Source organism: Martes martes (assembly GCF_963455335.1).
Source record: "Martes martes genome assembly, chromosome: 3".
In the NCBI taxonomy this organism is placed as follows: domain Eukaryota; kingdom Metazoa; phylum Chordata; class Mammalia; order Carnivora; family Mustelidae; genus Martes; species Martes martes.
Genome location: NC_137890.1, coordinates 129,796,248 through 129,815,842, shown reverse-complemented (window position 1 = coordinate 129,815,842; position 19,595 = coordinate 129,796,248). Strand labels below are relative to the sequence as shown.

The window sequence follows — 19,595 nt, the reverse complement described above, 5'->3', positions numbered from 1 at the left end:
GTAAATGAGAAAAATAGAGTGAAAGGTATATATCCATTAAAGCCCAAGTACTCCTATTAACATAGGCTCTGAATTCACCCCGCATCTGTAAGTGTGTATTCTGGGGGATTCTCAGCTGCAATTCCCTAGTACATGTAGCCCAATCTCAAGGTAAATAAAAGGAACTCTTTTGAACCGTTCCTGACCAGATATTCTTCTAAAAGGCTTTTCTTCAATCAGAGAGATCTCACAAATTCTCCTTTTTGTGTGTGTTCATAAAATCAAGTTCCTTACTCTCTCCTTACCTCAGCTCAGCCATGAAACACTAAAATATGTCCCAGCCATCTGAGGTCAAGGCCAGTCCAACTAAATGGCACATAGTAATTGCAGCTGTACTGAACACAGTGGATATTTATAAAATATGACCCGATTCCCGCAGATCAATAGAGAAGGTTATTTAAAATAGTGAAATAGTTTCTGTCAGTTCTAGAGACAAGGCACTGTCTGAAGAAGTAATAACTATTATCTAGAAATTGTTCTAAGTCCGTTCCCCTGGAACATCATGAAATGTGGTGGCACTGTCAGAAGCTGATGCAGAAATTTGCTCCCTTGGGAAAGTTCCCTCTCCGACTGGGTTGGTGTTAAAAATAAACCTGGGAAAGAATGACAAAAGGAGGAGGAGTTAATTAGTAATATACTCCTGTTGATGACCTGCACTGTTGTTGCATTTCGGTGCACTGGTAATAGTAAGAACTATAGTCCTCGGTATAGTCTTTCAAAAAAGAATGACCCAGTCTCCCAATTCAAGTGGCAAAGTTATAAGGGATGGGACTGCTAACAGAAAATAGAAAGAACGGTGGTGTTCATGCTTTCACACCTGCCTGTGCATATAGCTTTGAAGTCTGTTCTTCCAGGCAAGGACCTAGTGAAGACCCAAAGAAGGCCTCACAGATCTGTAGCTTCCTGGGGCATGCCCAGCTCTTCTCTTCCAAAATGGGGCTCCCGAGCACAACCGTGCAGGCTGAACGGCACCCAAGTGCGAACAACAGCCTTCCCTCAAGCACCTGATGACAATACATAATCTTAATGGCAAGATCTAGCACAGCCCTTTGTTATGAGGTTATGGTTTCAAGTATCCCGTGCTTTATTTTCATAAAAATTACACGGGAGAAATTTTCTGTGGGAGTCATCAGTCACTTTGTACTGGTAGGCAGGTTGTCACAGAGGAATCTGGAGCAAGCCTGTCTCGTTTGTCACAGAGAAGCAGCTGGGAGGTAAAAAGGCTCAGAATTCTGACTCTGAAACATACTGAGATCTTAAAGCTGATCACTGGACTCCTTTGAGCCTCACTTCCGTCTTCAGATAATGGGAGATAATAATATCCATCCTACAGAGTGGCTCTGAAGATTGGAGAAGGTGCCAGTCTTAAGTGCCCAGTGTATGCAAGGAGCAGTGAACACACCTAAGAGAGGCAGCCACTGCATAGGTTACTGTCACCATTTGAGATGGCTCCCAGCTCTTTTGTTTCTGTCTCTCATCATCTCTGGATGCCAGAGGGGCTCACTAAGTTTCCCCTCAGATATGTTATCTTTTAAGGTGATGATGGGCCATCTGCCACATCTGTAAGAAGCAGAAATCTAAGAGGAGTGTAAAGTTAGAGAGTCCACATGGAAAATTGTTTATTTCTCTCATTAAAGAAGTTCCCAGTTTGACAGTCACCAGGGACCCAGGTTCCTTGTGACTTTCTAATCCATATTGTAGCACGTGGCTCTCTCATATTCAGAATCACCTCATGGTGCAGACTGGCTGCTAGAGCTCTAGCCATTACTTATGTGTTCCAGAATTAGGATTGAGAGAGAGGAAGGGAGGGAGGGAGGAAGGGGAGAGAGGGAGATGGAGGAAAGAAAGAAGAGGAGGGAGGGAGGGCAAGCAGTCAAAAGGGGAACACACTCTTGCCTTCTAAGAAACCTTTTCAGAAGCTCCACATAACATTTCCCATAGCATTCTCTAGCCAGAACTTAGTCCCATGGCCATACCTAGGGAGGCTAGAAAATGTAGTATTTGAGCTAGGTGAATTGCAACCCTGAATAAAATCGAATGAAGTAGGGGGAAATTGATACTGGTTAGCAACAAGCAGACTCTGCCACAAGAGAAATAGAGCTTCTTAACAGTTTGCCTTAGTTTGAAGTGAATCCCACTAAGAAGTAGAACTGAACCACTACAAAGGGGCAGACTCACTACCCTACTCAGAACAGAGAAAGTCTCGGAACTCTCCTTTAGTGTCCCTCATGATCTTCACCATCCTGTTTTGAATGCTTATTTCCAATCCCATGTTCTTAATTTCACCCCACAGCCTTTTGCACTTTTAGCTTCTTGTTCTCTGATTCTGAAATGTCATCTTGTACTCTGACTTTAGCATCTAACCTGCTTCTTTTGAATCCATATTTGACCTTTGATCTCTTGGCTTCATTTGCTTTTATCTGTCATTTAGTGAAGGGGTACCTAACGTGGAGTTCATGCTGCGAGAAGAGAATCTCCTATAATACAAAAATGATGTCCTTATCCTCATTTTCTTCCTGGAGAGAGAGACAGTAGCTTTCCTAGGATTTCTAGAGGCTTCCATGACCCCAGTTAAGAACCACTGCTCTAGGGTAAACTTCAAGCGTTGGGTATAGGCAGACTCCCTGTTGTTAACATAGTCCAGGATGGGAAGGCACGATCAGAGAAGTATCAGGAACAGGGAACACTATGTTAGCCCATTTGTCAGGCTTGGCTGAGGATCAGCAACCTTAGACCATTCTAACAGCTTCAGGAAGAGGATGTTAGGACTAGAGTCGTGAATCAGGATAAGCTTGGTGTTAGCTGTGGGATAACTGGTCCTTCAGGTCCCAGGAGGGACTGTCAAAAAGGATGCAGCAAGGCCAAGAAACAGATGCTGGATTCATCCTAGTAAGCTTCCTCCTCAAGGTTGGGAATGATGTCTTATAACATCTTTGTCTCCTCAGTGTGTAAGATGCTACCCAGCAGAGAATAACTACTCAATATGTATTTATTGAGCAAAACTGGAAGACAAGTTTAGGAACTGGGTACCTGGCACAGAAAAGGAAACTGGAACAGATGAGATCAAATGGTCTCATGATCAAACTCTCTAGACTCTTCCTTCTAATCCTGAGAGTAATGGCCATGTTCCCAGTCCTTAGGTAGAATCACTAATTCATATAAACATGGGGCCTAAATTAATTTAAATCATGAAGTGGACCAACCACTGGCCTTCAGTGCCATCATTTCTCCCTTCTCCATGTGGTTCCTGCCTGGCCATCTAACACTGATTTGACTCCAGCTCAGTTTTCATCTAATCCTGGATAAGGTTCTGATATTATGGTGTGTGATTCCATTTGTTCCTTGACTTTTGCCAGAAAGCCTTCTCACTTGGTATCATGAAATTCCAGCACACATACTGCTGCCAGTACCTCTCCACCATGCAAACACTTTTGCCATTCCAACATTTCCAAAAACCAGTGGCACTATTGATACCACATTTGTTCAAGAATGGTTGGAAGCACATCATGAGTTTTCCTCTTGGATACACTCAACAGCACAGGCTAAACCAGGAATCCTTCTCTTCTTCTTCCTTTATCAGGCCATCAGACATGAGGGAGTGTTGGTTGCTACGGTGATGGGGCTCAGAGCAGAACCAAAGCATGATTGTGACCTCCAGAGGTGATGGTAACTGAACACATGATTTCCAAGGGTCTTCCTCCTAAATTTCAAGGGTCCTCCCAAGGAAAATGGACATATTCTTTTTGGAAACAAAATTCTTCTACCAACAAATATATCCTGAGGGTCCTCCAGGATCTCTTTGTCCTCTTTTACCACCAAGTGATTAATTTGTTGCTTTCCCCCCATGATTAAAACTTAGTAGCTTCACCTGTGTCTTATTGTACAATTGTTATCTCATCCTTGCAAATAGCTTTTCTAAATCATTAAACCAGCAAGAATTCCCATTAGTCCTCAGGATTGGCATTTAGTCCAAACCCCCTAATCAATGATAAAGTCTCCATATATCACTTGGCTGAGTCAATCTAGGAATCTCTTCAGCAAGCATGGTCTGAGCTGAGCCCACAGGCTCTAATGCTTAAGGAGACCAAGCAAAAAGCAGAAAGACAAAGAGCCTCAGGGTCAGTAAATATCTTTTTGTTTTCTGACTTAATTTTCTATGGATGGACCTTCTCTGATTTCTCTTAATCCCTATCCTTGGTACCACAATCTTGTTTCAGTGACTAGTCCACTTGACTGTGCTTCCATTCTTAATTGCATTGAGAAGAGTATGGCTTGCTACTTCCAAATCAGTTTGTTAGAAGACAAAGAAAGCTAGCCTACCAGGATATCTGAGAGCCTACAGTTAGCTATGGATGCCAGTTGACTATCTTCTTATTATTTATAATTGGTAATTAGAAAATCATCACATAATTATTCTTGATGGATATTGACTTCAGAGAAATATAGAAACATAGCTGTCCTTGGGGATTATCAGTAGAAAAACCATGTAGATAATTATATTGAGATCTCTAAAACCTGGGTCAATATTTCCAATTAGATTCACAGTTAGATTTCAGATGTTTACATTGTTTTTAAAAGATAAATTTTGGCTCTGAGTTTTATAGATTCTACAAGTATGAAACTGGCCATCAGTTTTGGTCAGTGGCAAACCAATTTTACATAGAACTTAGAATACATTTTTTTAATTAGTATTTGCATCATCTTAGATCTTAGGGGTGAATGAGACCCAGGAAAGTCATTTTCTTTTCCTTCTATTTCTCTGGGTGGACCACATCTAAGACATTCCATTCAGATAAAAATCTATTTTGTTGATGAGAAAGCACAGAGCAGGAACTTCCACCACCTCTCTAGGTAACCCAAGCTGGTTTCTGATATTTTATGATTGGTGCCTTACTGCATTTCCAGGAAATAAATGTTTTAGAGGTTTCGAATACACCTTTTTTTAGAACCCAAGTACAAATACTAAACCAATCATCTGTGTTCTCCAAACAAGTGGTTTGACTTCTGTATGTTCATTTTTTTCTCACCACCTATCCAGGTTTACATATGAAATTGCACCAGTATTTGTCCTCATGGAGCAAATAACACTTAAGAAGATGAGAGAGATAATTGGGTGGTCAAGTAAAGACGGTGATGGGATATTTTCTCCTGGTATGTTTCTCTCTCTTTCCCTGACTCTCCTCAAGATTTGTAGTATAGATCCTTGGGATCCTTGAGAACACTAAACATAAAGTGAGTTCGTGGAAGACCAATGACCTTAAAAAAATTTTTTTTTCAATTCTCCTGCCTTATCTTTGTCAGGGTGAAGTCTAGCAAGAATGCTGCGTTCTGTGTGTATTACCTAACAGAGCCTGTGCCTCGCCTATAAAAACTGACAGAGGATGTGTTCAAATCATGCTAAACAACTCTAGTCTGTCAACAGCAATTTGCTTATTCCGGGGAATCAGTAAATCAACATTATCAGTTGGCTAATTGATTTCAACCAAAATAGTATATCTACTTTGAGTTTTTCGTTTAATGTAGATACAGTAAGAATCTTTAAAACAAGGACAAATATTCTTGGAGGTTAAGAAGCATTGTGGGATAGTGTCAGGGACAGCATGATTATATACAAGGGGAAGAGAAGAATAAGAAGGACAATTGTCCAGGCAATTCAAGTTGGCCATAAATTTGCCTGTTTAATTGTCAAGGAATTGATACAAAAGTGATTAGTTTGTATTGGCCAGACATACCTAGATAGTTACCTCCATTCTCCTTGTTTAAGTAATCTTTGTGTCTAAGTAATTTCCTTGTTTAAATAATCTTTATTTAAGTAAACACAGGTTTAGTTTTATTTTAATAAACTTAGAGCTCTCCCAAATGACTCGATAACTCAGTTGAGCTATTTTTTGAGGAGAGTATCCAGGCAATGTCACTGTTTCCTTCTGTAGGCTCCATTACTCTTGCTTTTTTCTGTCTTTCTAATTCAGAGAATAGATTCATCTTTGTTCAGGAAATAGATGGAGCAGAAAGTGAAAGGAGATCTGTTGTAACTCACCTGTCTCTTTGCAGCCACTGCCGTTGCCACCTCTTATATTTCTGTCTAGGCTTCAGGTGGAATGGGCATTGGAGTACATGAATCACCTCCAGCCAAACTGCCTAGATGGCTCTGGTAATGAGAGTGACTACTCGTATTCCCAAGGAAGTCCTGGCAATAGGGAAGCCAGCAAATCCTAACAGGATATTGTCCCTCCCCTTTCTGCCTCCGTTGCCTCTTAAGACACTAGCTCAGTCTTTATTATTAGAAACAATAATAATGGAGCTTCATACCTCCCAATGTATCTGCTTGCTCCTAGGTGGAGCTATCTCCAACATGTACAGCATCATGGCCGCTCGCTACAAGTTCTTCCCGGAAGTTAAGACAAAGGGCATGGCAGCCGTTCCCAGACTGGTCCTCTTCACCTCAGAACATGTGAGTTGGATGTTCTTGCTTGTGGCTTATGGTGTTTTACAAGGGCCTGTCTCATCTCTAACCCCAACCCTCTGTTTGTTGCAGAGTCACTATTCCATCAAGAAGGCTGGAGCTGCACTTGGCTTTGGAACTGACAACGTGATTTTGATAAAATGCAATGAAAGGTAGGGAGGGGAGAGTAAGCATTAGGTTCTTGACGTATTGAATGTGTTCATCTGTTAAATCTGTTTTATTGTGCTTAAGCACTGACTCAGTACAGTATGCCAAGCTGCTAATGGTCTGTTGAAAATATCCGATTAAATTACTTTTTGCTGCTGCTAAAGTTTTTTTCATGTGCAATCTCATTGATTCTTCATTTTAATTTCTCTTCCCTTTTAATAATTACAGGGGGAAGATAATTCCAGCTGATCTAGAGGCAAAAATTCTTGATGCCAAGCAAAAGGTATGTATTCTGTGGTGCACCTAAAGTCTGGTGAATACAAATTTTTAAAAATATCTTCTTTCTGTCCTAGATAATAAAAGTCTCTGATAATATGAGAGGGAATTTTAATTGTGTTTCTTAAGATTATAATCTCAGATATTTGCTTATTTCCAATTTGAGATGATTTCACTTTAAAGCTGTGTCTATACATTGTCATTTTTTTTAAAAAAAAGAGAAATTCATGGGGCGCCTGGGTGGCTCAGTGGGTTAAAGCCTCTGCCTTCGGCTCAGGTCATGATCCCAGCGTCCTGGGATCGAGCCCCGCATCAGGCTCTCTGCTCAGCAGGGAGCTTGCTTCCTCCCTTCTCTCTCTGCCTGCCTCTCTGCCTACTTGTGATCTGTCAAATAAATAAATAAAATCTTTAAAAAAAAAAAAAAAAAAAAAAAAAAAAAAAAAAAAAAAAAAAAGAGAAATTCAGTCTTAATTAAGCCACTTGTCCTATCTTTTCTTTGCCAAGTGATTAGTTTGATGTACTTCAATAAATCTACTACCCAAGCATCAAGAAAATACAGCCTAATTGAGCTTTTTATTTGCTGCGTGTTAGGTATAATCTTATTTTAACAAATACCATTTTAGCTTAGGCTTCTGTTTAGCAGAGTGCTTCTATGCTTTGGCAGATGGCCCATGGTACTTGGTGAATCCAGCCTCAATAAATTCTATTAAACAAAACAAAACAACCTCACAGATGAGATGTATCCACAAGGCAGTCCCAGGTAGCTATCTGGCATTTACCAACTCATTGTTTTGGTTACATCCTCAAACCTCATTCTCTAGCTTAACTGTTTGCTGGTCAGTGGAGGAGATGGATGGAAATGTCACTAGGACCGAACAAGGGGCATGGAAGGAACTGAGCTTGAAAAAAAAACCTAGGACTCCTAGGTTCCCCCAAGCCTGTCTTCACCCTATTACTCTACTTACTCATGTGTTTCTTGTTCACATGAACATATTACTGTGTCCACTATTCATGAATGTTCCAGCTTCCATCGTGTTTTAAATAAGCAAACAATGCTTCAGGATCATGATTACATCAATACACTTAGAGTAATACAGCTTCTAAAATGTATAGTACCCAGACAATGTTCAGAGCTCCCTGCTCATCACTCCAAACACTTAGGATTCCTCTTTCCTGCTTTCCATAGAACTTACTGCCGTCGAACATACTGTGTATTTTGCTTCTTGAATTTTGTTTGTTGTCTGTCACTCCCCACTCGGATGTTAACTCCATGAGGACAGAAGTCTCCATCTGTTGCTCTCACTGCTCTATTCCCCCACAGCTCTGAAACAGGGCCTGGCACGTAAATGTCACTCAAAAACTATTTGTTGAATGAATGAGTCGATGGACCAACAAAGAATTCTCCCAGATACCGTACCTGACAGCACAGCCACCTTGCCAATCTCTGTTACAGAGGAAGGCTCCTGCAGTTCTTCTACTGCATGTGGACGGGGAGGGTGGAAAGTCTCATCTGCCCGTCTCTCTTCCCTTGTAGGGGTTTATTCCTCTTTATGTCAACGCAACTGCCGGCACGACAGTGTACGGAGCTTTTGACCCCATACAGGAGATTGCGGATATATGTGAGAAATACAACCTATGGCTCCACGTCGACGTAAGTGCTATAACTCACAGAGCAGCCAGCGTGTTGGGGGGTGGAAACGCTCTGCTTTACCATTTGCTGCCAGCTCCTCCCCACGCCCCAGCCGGCCCTCTGTCCCCATCCTGGTCAGCTCGCCCTCCTGTGGCCTCCAGCCCGCCATTCATGATGGCACGTGCTACAGGCCTGGACATCTTCTAGGACTCATCCCTCGCCTGCCACTGTCTTCTGTGGTCCTCGTGAGAGTTTGGTCCCCCTCACCCTTCCAGGAAGCTTTTGTCTAGACAAATGGTTACAGAGGGGAGTATAGCTGGTTTCAGAGGGAAAAATGTATAAGCTCCAATGTGTGGAGAGTAGCCATGAATCTAGACACTCAGCTGCCTGCTTTCCGTCCAGCCATCTATGACACTTTTCAAAAAACCCATGCATCTGGTACATGTAGGAAAAATAGGCCCTATAAAGAAGGTGTTATCAACTGAGAGATTTAGTCCCCAAATTTCCCAGGAACATAAATGGTACATTTTCCACATGGGACATCGGATGTATTTTCTTCTTTTTCTCTCTCCATTCTCTTATGGGTATAAGTTCTCACAACCGGACAGGTGGGTAATGTGCCCAACTATTGAGCCCATGACCAACAAAGGCTGTTGTGTCATGTGGTGTCCCAAGCTGTTCCGTAAACAGGCATCAAGGTACCCACCAAAATGTCTCGCTGTTGGGGGACCTCCAAACCCGGCAGAGCTGTTGTTTTCTGAGTTTTTTCCAGGAGCCCTTAGAACTCTACCCCAGGGAAAATCAGATGGCAGGCTCCAGTCCGTTGGGTCATTTCCAGAGCCATGGTGGCTCCGTTAACACAGGACTCTGGGCCTTTGGGTCTCAGCACCAGAGGCTCAGACCCAATTTACCCGCATCATTTGCACAGCCCCTGTGAGGTTAACCTGGAGGGAGTTTTGCAGAAGAGACAAATAATAATTACAACTGCCACTGGCAGAACAATCAGTGTGGGTTCCTTTTGTCAAACAAACTCATGCTTGTCACCATTTACGTTCTCTCTCATAGTTTATTAGCCGTGTGGAGTGATTGGTTTGCGATTCTACAATGTCACTGCCCCCCTCCCCCTCCTGTCTCTGTCCTCGCAGGCTGCCTGGGGCGGCGGGCTGCTCATGTCCAGGAAGCACCGCCACAAACTCAGTGGCATAGAAAGGTAAGGGCCCGAGCTCGGGGCCGCCCTCCGTCCAGGCCTTTCACCTGCAGCCACCCAGGCTGTGCCACCCCATCCACGGATGGTCCCTCCCTGAGTCCCAATGTCTTACATCCATCAGACTACATCCACCTGTTCAGGAGGCAGTTACTGAGGAATGACCGTATGCTAGGCACTGGGAAATCAAAAATGATTCCCGGTCAGATGAGTCCTCAGTGAGTTCACCATTGAGAAAGAGAGAAAGACAAGCGAACAGTGACAACACAACACAGTGAACACAACGACAGACGTGATTGCTGCGTGGTCGGCTGGTCAAGAAGAGAACGTAAGCCGTGCAGGGATCTCGACGTTAAAGGAGGGTATTTGCCAAGGGCACAGAAAGGGGCTCAGATTCAGTCCGCTCTTCTCATTAAATTTACTGCTGAGAATGGAGTAGTTCTAATTTCGTTGACCTAACTCAGTTGACTGGTTGATCTAACTAATTTATTTTCTTGCTCACCGTTGAAGTTCACTGGCAGGGGGAGGGGTCCTACTTTTTATTTTTTCTTCCCCAGGAACTGAGCCGTTTCTGCACAGGCTCCCAAACTGACCCCCCCCCAACCCCCGCCACCTTGTTCCCTGTTCTTCTCAGTCACTGAGTTTACTTGGTTGGTGGTCAAAGCCTTTGGCATGTTTGGATCTTGCACCCATTGCAAATGGCGGTCCCCTCTTCTGTCGCCTACAGTGGCTGAAGAGGCAAAGAAGATTACCCAGAGGAGCACTGAGGCATCAAAGCTCATCTGGCCTTTTCCCAATTCACTCATTGATGCCAGGACATCCCCCCTCGGCCTAGGAGAACCAGGCGCCTACCCTGCCAGCTAGAATTAGAACCATTTCTTGTGTTCACTTGCTAACCTGGCACATTTTGTGTCAGGAACAGAAGCTTCTGATCAGACACAATGCAGTCATAAACCAAACATGATTTTATCGTGACTCCAACACTTTAATCCAAATTCACCTCATGTATTCATTCAGCAAATATTTACTGAGCACCTGTCATGAGCCAGGCAGGCATGGATGTGAACAGTCGATCACCCACCTTCAGTCCAGCCATCTGTGGCACTTTTCTGAAAAATGGGTATCTGGTACATGTAGGAAAAATAAGGCGGTATCTAGAAGGTATTATCAACTGGGAGATTTACCTTCCTGAAGCTTATTGTCCAGTGAGCTAGATGTTCATAAATAAGGAGATATTTAGTCTGTCTCATAGTAAAAAAAAATGAAGCAGGGTTAGGTAACAGTGAAGACTAAGGTATGCCATTTGAGATGGAGTAGTCAGAGGCCTTTTTTTTCTTAAGATTCTATGTATTTATCTGAGAGAGACAGAGAGCATGACAAGGGAGGGTCCGAGGGAGAAACAGACTCCCCATTGAGCAGGGAGGCCCCGCGTGGGACTCAATCCTGGGACTCCAGGATCGCCACCTGAGCCAAAAGCAGTTGCTCAACAGACTGAACCACACAGGTCCCCAGTCAGAGGCCTTCTGAGGATGTGACATTTCAACAGATATAGGGATAAAGGGAGACAGGAAGCAAGGATACCTAAAAGAATATTCCAGATAGTGGAGGGCAAGTATGAAGGCCCTAGGGTAGGACTGTTCTTGGCAACTTGGAGAACCATCCAAGAGGCCAGTGTGGCTGGAGCAAAGTAGAAAGAGGTGAGAGCAGACTGAGGTGGAGAGGTGAATGGGGAGAGGGAAAACTACACAGCAGCTTCTCTCACAGCAAGGACTCTGGCTTGAGTGTCAGTTATCTCTACTGCACTCTTCCCTTCTTGTTCAGTTCTGGAAGGCCAGTGTCAAGGTGAGTGGGACTGACTTGAGTGGGACTGACTCTTTGAAGCATAATTACACGATCCTATGACTCAGAGGATAATATACTCAATGTAGATGAGCCAATCCAACTGTACTTTAGATTTATCGGGCATTTTCCATTTTCTGCCTTTGAATCCAGGAAAACCTGAAACATTTTGCACAGATTTTTCTAACATTTTAAAGCACATATGTCTTCTAAAAGAAATCGAATCCATATCATGTCTTGTTACTTTACATTTGGAATAGCAGAGAACCATTCATTTCAGACCTCGAAGGCATTCAAAAAACCATTTAAGACATTTTATGAGACCTAAATAAAACCTTTTAATGACTCAGTGAATGATAGCTATGAGAAAATTAATTAAATCCACTACCTTTTAAAGATGGCCTGACACTGATGACCAAACATTTAGTCACCTTTTTAAAGAGTTCCTCACAGGTCTCTTTCACAAAGGTTATTGTACTATGTCCAAAGGGAAAAGTACTTCAGGACTTACTTCTCCTTGAAACACAGTACTCAGCCTATCACCACCTAGACACTAAATTATTCTCCATCTAACGGACCTCAGCAAGATGAAGAGGTTAAACATTCACAGCAAGGATTTAGCTCTAGGGAGAACAGAGGCAGTATAATTCAGAGCCAGTTCCTGGGTCTGGGGAAAGCCTCCTTCTCAGGTATGAAAGTGCAGAGCCCAGTGCTGGGCCAGGCTGTTGGGAAGGAGTCTGTAAACCACGGAAGATTACCCCGTTTCAGTCATCGGGTACTTGACTCAGTCGTCTCTGTGATGGCTCAGCCAGTGTGCTGCTTAACCGGTCATTGTGTCTGAACGACTGATATGGTTGCTAGGAAACCATGCTTGTTCAGCCATCATGGCAGCCTACACTGGCAACATTGTGTTCATTTGGCTCATAAATAATGTTGCAAAGGAGTCAAAATCTAGAGTTATCCAGATGAGCCCTGCTTTTAGGGGTCGCTGTTCACACTATCTCATAAGCAGGTAGGTCAGCATCACCAGCCCGTTTTATTAATAAGAACAGGAAGGCAGAGGGAAGCCAGGGTCTGTCGCCTAGAGGGAGGCAGGCTGGTGGAAGGGTTATGAGCACTGGCTCTGCAGTCTGGCTCCTGGACTTGGCTCTCCGGGACTTGACTGGAGGCTCAGGCACTGCCCAGCTGTTTGCCTTTGGGTGTCGCATTTAACCCTTTCATGCCTCAGTTTCTCCATGTAAAAGAGAGGGAGTGAGAGTCCCTACATCAGAGCGTTGTTGTGAGAATTAGATATTCCAGGAATACCTATGAGCCTTTTGTATGTATCTACTCATTTATCCTTTATTAACCTCTGGGGAGTAGACACAATTGTCCCCATTTCACCGATGGGAACACTGAGGCACAGGGGAGTTAGGTTCCTTGCCCAAACTCGCAAATGTCAGAGCCAGGATTCAGTAAAGCTCTTGGAATAGTAGGACACGTAATAAACACTCTTCATAAATGAGAGCTATTCTTAACAGCAATCATCTAGAAGAGCCAGTCAGCAACGTAAGGCCCTGAGACTGCCCACAAAATATTAGTTTACTATTTGGTTAGCCTACCCGGGTGGCAAGGCAGCGGCAGCGCATACCACTGCAGTTGCGATGGGTGGCATTTTCCTCAAGAGGACAGGTGCCTCCTGCTGACTCCTGCACCTTCTCCTCAGAGTGTATCATGTGCTTCTTTCAGGGCCAACTCAGTCACCTGGAACCCTCACAAGATGATGGGCGTGCTCTTGCAGTGCTCTGCCGTTCTTGTCAAGGAAAAGGTCTGTACCAAAGAGGAGCTGGCAGCCTCGGTGTCCTTTACGAGGCGTGAGAAGGGAAACGTGTGGTTTTGTTCGGTTTGGGGTTTGTTTTGTTGTTTTGTTTTTTAACTGTACTTGACAAACACACAAGATTGCCAGCCCCGTTGAAACGACAGGGCCGTTCTTCCCTGCCCTTGTGCCTCCTCTCGGCTTTGCCCTCTACTGCCCTTCCTACTGCTCAGCGCTCAGGGCCCTGTCAACGATGGAAACTATAAGGGCATCATTTCGTTGCCCACTCCTCCATGTTTGTATGAGCAAATGTGAGAGCCATCGGGTGAGCGACCCCCTCTCACCTTAGTGAGTAGAAGTGCTCCCTGGAACATACCACAAGTTCTTTGCATGAATCTGCGGTCCCTAGAGCTGAAGTAAATTAGGCAGAACAACATCTGCAAATGTCAACTTAGGAAAACAAGGAGTGTTGACTGAAAAGCGTCTGGAAATAAGTTAGTTCTTGAAGTGTCTAATAATAGGACCCTGCTTTCAAAAGCATTGTTGCGCCAGTAAAATGTGGGTACACTGAGGCGTTCCAAAAATTGATCTCCAGCTTGTAGGATCCAGAACCTGCCCAGGCTTTTTACTACTTTCCTAATAGTGTCTGTTAACATTACAGGAGATCCTGGAAAAGACTAGACTTTGGGGAGGGGGTCACTTGGGTGAAGAAAATTCTTCACAACATGAGACCATTCCACCCACTGCAGGGAGTTCATATCCCCAACCCTTGTCTACTGAACACCACAGTACGTCCCAATCTTGGAAACAAGCTGAAACACCCCACACATTTCTAAATGCCCCCTAGAGGGGACGGTGGGTCCCTTCTTGTAAACATCGGAGACTAAAAAAAAATCATTTTCTAATCAGAGGGACAGAGAGAAGGGGGCAAAAGTTTTTCCAAGGGTGGTTTTCGAGAAGGATACCAGAACAAACACAAGGCCTTATAAAGACATTAGAAGAAAGGTTGCATGGGATCCCAAGTCACTCCTTCCCCTACCAGCCCCATTTCAAAGCCATTCCCATCTCTGACCTACGAATACAGATACAAGCTTGTCTTGATTTTCATGATAGGGTATACTCCAAGGATGCAACCAGATGTGTGCCGGCTACCTTTTCCAGCCAGACAAGCAGTATGATGTCTCCTATGACACCGGGGACAAGGCGATCCAGTGTGGCCGCCACGTGGACATTTTTAAGTTCTGGCTGATGTGGAAAGCAAAGGTATGAAGGAGAGAATTCAGGACATAGGACAGAAATGCAGTGTGCACAGGCTGGCTGGCAGAAGGGAGACAAAGATATATCACAGATAATTTAATATGTGTGTAATCAATATCTAGATAATTGAGTTAACTGTATGTTCTTTGTTTGCAAACGAGATCACTTTATCCCTTATGTCAAAATCTCCCTTCTTTTCATTCAGTCTTCTCAGTTGGAATTAACATGAAGTTTCCTTGTAACTTTCTCTTATAACAACTAAAAATTTTACCAAGATGAGGACTTTCTCCGTCGTCCTTAGGGATGCTGAAACTATTTAGTGCAGATGTAAAGAAATTGCTGCATTATTCTGTGCAGAACCCTGAAGTTCTTTATGAGGCCTCAAATCATAGGCTATATGGGACAATTTTTAGTTCTTTTTAAATAATGGCTTTCCCATCATTCATACTTTATATGCTATTCTGGAAAATTGCATACTTTATTCCGAGAAATCCTACTGTTAGACTAAGTCATGCTGCGTCTGCATTCATCAACCTTTTGGGTTGCATTTGTGTGTCTAGAAAAAAAAAAAAAAACAACTAGTAGAATCTCCCCCTAAATATGGGTGAGGAAAAGGATTGCCATTTTGATTATTTGTTTCAAAAGTATGTAATCAACTAAGGCAATTTGATTTCATAGCTTTATAGTGCAACCATTGTTTTTATTTATCGACTATAAATTAATTTTAATAATTTCCACACTTAAGATTGTGTCTACTAGTACCAAAACAACAAAGTTTTCCAGCAAGACATCTAGTCAAGTGTTTTTTTCTGTAGGATGGATTTGATAGATTATTAGTTTTTTTCCTTCATTAAGTCATTTTGTCTTAATACAGAAATAGTCTGATTTCTACCACAAAGTAATCATAGGTATTTTAAGCATATAAGTAGCCATGAATTGCAACAAGAGAAAGAGCCCTATATTTTAGAAATATAATGACCACGTGGCCTACATCAGTAATTTACGTCTTCATTTTGCCCAACAATAAACTCTTGAACCATCTGCCAGGAGTTTGGCTCATAGTGAATTGGTGCTGAGGTGGGACCCTAGTGCAGGCTTCTTTCTCAAGTGGAAAGTGGACTGACCAAGGGATGCCTGGGGGGCTCAGTCAGTTGAGCATCTGCCTTCCACTCAGGTCATGATCCCAGGGTCCTGGGATCCAGCCCTGCATCGGGCTCCTTGCTCAGCGGGGGGTCTGCTTCTCCTTCTCCCCTTGCCCACTGCTCCCCTTGCTTATGCACATGCGCACTCCTCTCTCTCTTTCTTTTTCTCTCTCTCTTTGTCTGACAAATAAATAAAATCTTTAAAAATAAGAAAAATAGAAAGTGGACTGGCCAAGGTATCACACTCAGCAGTGACTACTTGGGGAGGCTCATGCTTTGCCTTTGCTGGGCCCTGCCCAGGCCTACTGATGATCCACAGGCCAGCCTTGCGCATCTGCTTGCCTTGTTGACACCAACCCACTCGACAGCCCCCATGCTGCTGTTATTAATCAGCCTTGCTGCCTTTTGAAACTCGTGCTCAACCAGTTTGCCAAGAGCTAGAGCTATTGCAATCTCAGGGCATGTACTGAGACCGGTGGCTTCCCCACCTGCCTGCCTGGCTGGCCCCAGAAAGCGATGATACTGTGTTCTGTGGAAGGTAGCCTGCTGGGGAGTATAGGGACATGCTTGGCCAGGACTTAGGGCCAGGGAAGGTGGGTTCTAAAGTAGTATTTCACCAGCTCCGCCATGAAGAACCAGTTGTTATTGTTTGTTAACCTATCATGGACCAATACAATAAATGATGAATTGGTAGAAAAATGAAGTAAAAAACTGTGTAAAGCTTAGACATCAATTTGTCAAACTAGAGTCAGCAGACATAAAATTACTGTCAAAATGCTGTTAGAATTTCTTACTGCTGAATCTCAATTTCTGTTCTCGTATTTGTACGCACCAGTTACAGCTTGCGGACAGCTAGCTACACTTTGAGTACCGCTATCCTAAGGCAAACGAACAACAGGCTTCAGGTCCAGGCTGTGAGTACCTGGAGGGAGCTAAGAGCCCTAAAGAGACCACGTGCCCAGAGACTAGAGTGTCTTCAAAAGAGAGTAGACATGCTTCCTTTTATTGTTTGTGACGCCGTGAAGAAACCGTACTCATTTAATTAGGTAGTTCTTCCTAACCCTCTCCAAGAAAACTCTTAGGTGGATTTCCAATAGACAAGGTCAGCACAGCCTTCTCAAATGCTCGTCACAGGAACATGCAACCCATCGCTAACCAACATGACTTTTCTTTTTCTAAACCAGGGCACAGTGGGATTTGAAAATCAGATCAACAAATGCTTAGAACTGGCTGAATACCTCTATGCCAAGATTAAAAACAGAGAAGAATTTGAGATGGTTTTTGATGGGGAGGTAAGTTGTCATCATGGACTTGATGCATAGCATTTCCAGAAAATCTACTGAGGGTTGCTCCTGAAGCCATATTTTCCCACATTGCCAGAAGGTGCTTCTGAATTTTTATTTTTATGTACGCTTAATTTAATTCCCTCTGTGTCTAGGCACTTCTCTTTCGATAGCATTGGGAAGACTTCTGCCCTTTGCCTTTTCTAAAATGGTACAACTCTTGACCAGCCCTTTGTAGATAAGAGGACTTTACCTGGCACGCTCCTGAGTTGGTTAAGCATCCTACTCTTGATTTCCATTCAGGTCATGACCTCAGGATTGTGAGTTTGAGCCCTGCTTTGGGCTCATGCACTGGGCATGGAGCCTGCTTAACATTCTCTCTCTCTCTCGCTCCCCTTCCCCTCCCCCACTCTTAAATTTTTTTTTTTTTTTTTGTTTCTGTGTGTACATTGCACACAATAAGGTACTTGTCATACTAGTATTGACTGAATGCTTGCTGTGGGCTACATCCCATGTCATGAGCTGGGTTGTATAGTAGTCACCAAAAGAATAGGAGCCAGTGTTCAATAAAAGAAAATCCACCCATAAACCGTGTAACACCACCTACATCATCTAGAAAATTGGTTAGAGGAAGCAGTTCTCTGGCCAGATATGACTGGATAAACTAGGCATTGTTCCCCCTGGTATAGAAGTAACATTGTCTTCAAGATGGACTTGGAGCCCCCCCCCCTTTTTTAAATGATTTTATTTATTTATTTGACAGAGAGAGGAAGAGAGCACAAGCAGGGGGAGCAACAGAGGGGAAGGGAGATCCCAGGACCCTGGGGTCATGACCTAAGCAGACACTTAACTGACTGAGTCACTTAGGTGCCTCTTGAAGCCCTTTTTAGAAAAAGAAATTTTTCAGTCTGAGAGCCTTCTGCCAAAGGTACATAGAGCTTTGGGAAAAGCTTTCTTTCAAGTTCTCATAATTTTCTGGTTTGTTTGTTTGTGAAAATTTCTGCAGCCTGAGCATACAAACGTCTGTTTCTGGTATATTCCACAAAGCCTCAGGGGCATTCCGGATAGCCCTGAACGACGGGAAAAACTACACAGGGTACGTACGGAATCTCTCCTTGTCTCATCTAACCCTATGCAATTTCTCTAACTGGTCAGAACACCAACACTTTAATGTGTCTTTCTAATGGGGAAGAAATAAAAAATAAAGACTTGGGGTGCTAGGAAACCATCTTGTTACACTCTTTTTGAATCTGGATTGTCCCTTTGTGGGGCGGCGGGGTGGGGAGGGGAGGGGGATGCAGCCCTGTCGTAGGTTGCTGTATGCAGGGCAGTTGAATGATACACATATTTCTAGGAACTTCCATATTAAACTGTGTCTATTAAAATGTCTTTTACAAAGTTCAAGTCCACTCTAATGCTGATTCATTGTAGTTGTTGATTTCTACATCCATTATAGTATTTGTAGTTGTTGGTATTTGTATTGAATTTATATAATATTTCATTCATCTAACAAATACTCATTGAGCATAGTCTGTGTGCCAGGTGGAACCTGGGCTCTGGATTATTCAGAAGCCTTAATTTGTGTTGCAGCGTATAAGAGTTTTTCGTTTTTGTTTTTTATTTTATCATTGTTCCAGGGCTGACTTTCAAAAGTCAGCCACACAGTAGTTTCTGAGGGAATTTATGATCGGGTGGCCTCAGTTATTGGAGAGTAACCACTGAAGAGACTCAGATACAAAGTGTTTGCCTTTATGCCAGTGTGGATACGGATAGTGAAAAGCAAATGGCTCTTTTTTTTCAACTAAGAAGTGGGTCGCGTTGTTTAAAAGAGAGCAGTGTTAATACTGGTCTTAAGTTTTGTTTTGTGTTTTCCATCACAAGGTTGCCCCCAAAATCAAAGCACTGATGATGGAGTCTGGCACGACCATGGTTGGCTACCAGCCTCAGGGGGACAAGGCCAACTTTTTCCGGATGGTCATCTCGAACCCAGCTGCAACGCAGTCTGATATTGACTTCCTCATTGAGGAGATAGAAAGACTGGGCCAGGATCTGTAACTGCCCTCCACAGAACACGAGTTTATGGGGATTCCCTTTCCTTCTGGCTCTCTAGAACCACCTCTGTAAATGGCTAAACCACATAGGCTATTTCACTGAGGGAAAAATATAATATCTCGAAAAATATTGTTTAAAACTTACTTAAGCTTGTTAGAGTTCGTAGGAAATACTGTTCTTTTTAAAAAGTTGCCCACTAGGAACACAGTATATATGTACAGTTATATATACCTCTCTCTATATATGTATATGTATGTGTCGTGAGTGTGACTTGTGACAGATCACAGCATGTCTCCCACTCCCAGAGAATTAACTTTCCCTTCAGCAGTTACCGATGGGCCAAACATGCTGCAAACCAGCTTGCCCAAGAATCCCAGGAAAGATGTTTTTCAAGATGTTGTGTCATAGGGACCAAGGGACATACTGTTGGTGAGAGTTGACCTCGTTATCAGTGTTTCTCCTACCTGA

General features: G+C 43.2%; 1 protein-coding gene across 2 annotated transcripts in view; it reads left to right on the top strand.

The window, feature by feature from the left end:
- The window catches only part of GAD1 (glutamate decarboxylase 1), a gene marked incomplete at both ends in the record, with an annotated part of 36,832 nt that extends 17,702 nt beyond the window's left edge, over positions 1-19,130 (top strand). Inside the window, 11 exons of one of the 2 annotated variants that reach the window (XM_080798663.1) lie at positions 5,078-5,190; positions 6,375-6,490; positions 6,575-6,654; positions 6,878-6,932; positions 8,460-8,576; positions 9,701-9,765; positions 13,327-13,405; positions 14,507-14,656; positions 16,977-17,084; positions 18,082-18,171; positions 18,957-19,130. In XM_080798663.1, coding sequence (XP_080654789.1) covers positions 5,078-5,190; positions 6,375-6,490; positions 6,575-6,654; positions 6,878-6,932; positions 8,460-8,576; positions 9,701-9,765; positions 13,327-13,405; positions 14,507-14,656; positions 16,977-17,084; positions 18,082-18,171; positions 18,957-19,130 — 1,147 coding nt within the window. Of the gene's footprint in view, positions 1-3,619; positions 3,657-5,077; positions 5,191-6,374; positions 6,491-6,574; positions 6,655-6,877; positions 6,933-8,459; positions 8,577-9,700; positions 9,766-13,326; positions 13,406-14,506; positions 14,657-16,976; positions 17,085-18,081; positions 18,172-18,956 lie in introns of those variants that run through there. The other variant, XM_080798664.1, reaches the window with a different exon arrangement.
- Between the last annotated feature and the right edge of the window lie 465 nt (positions 19,131-19,595).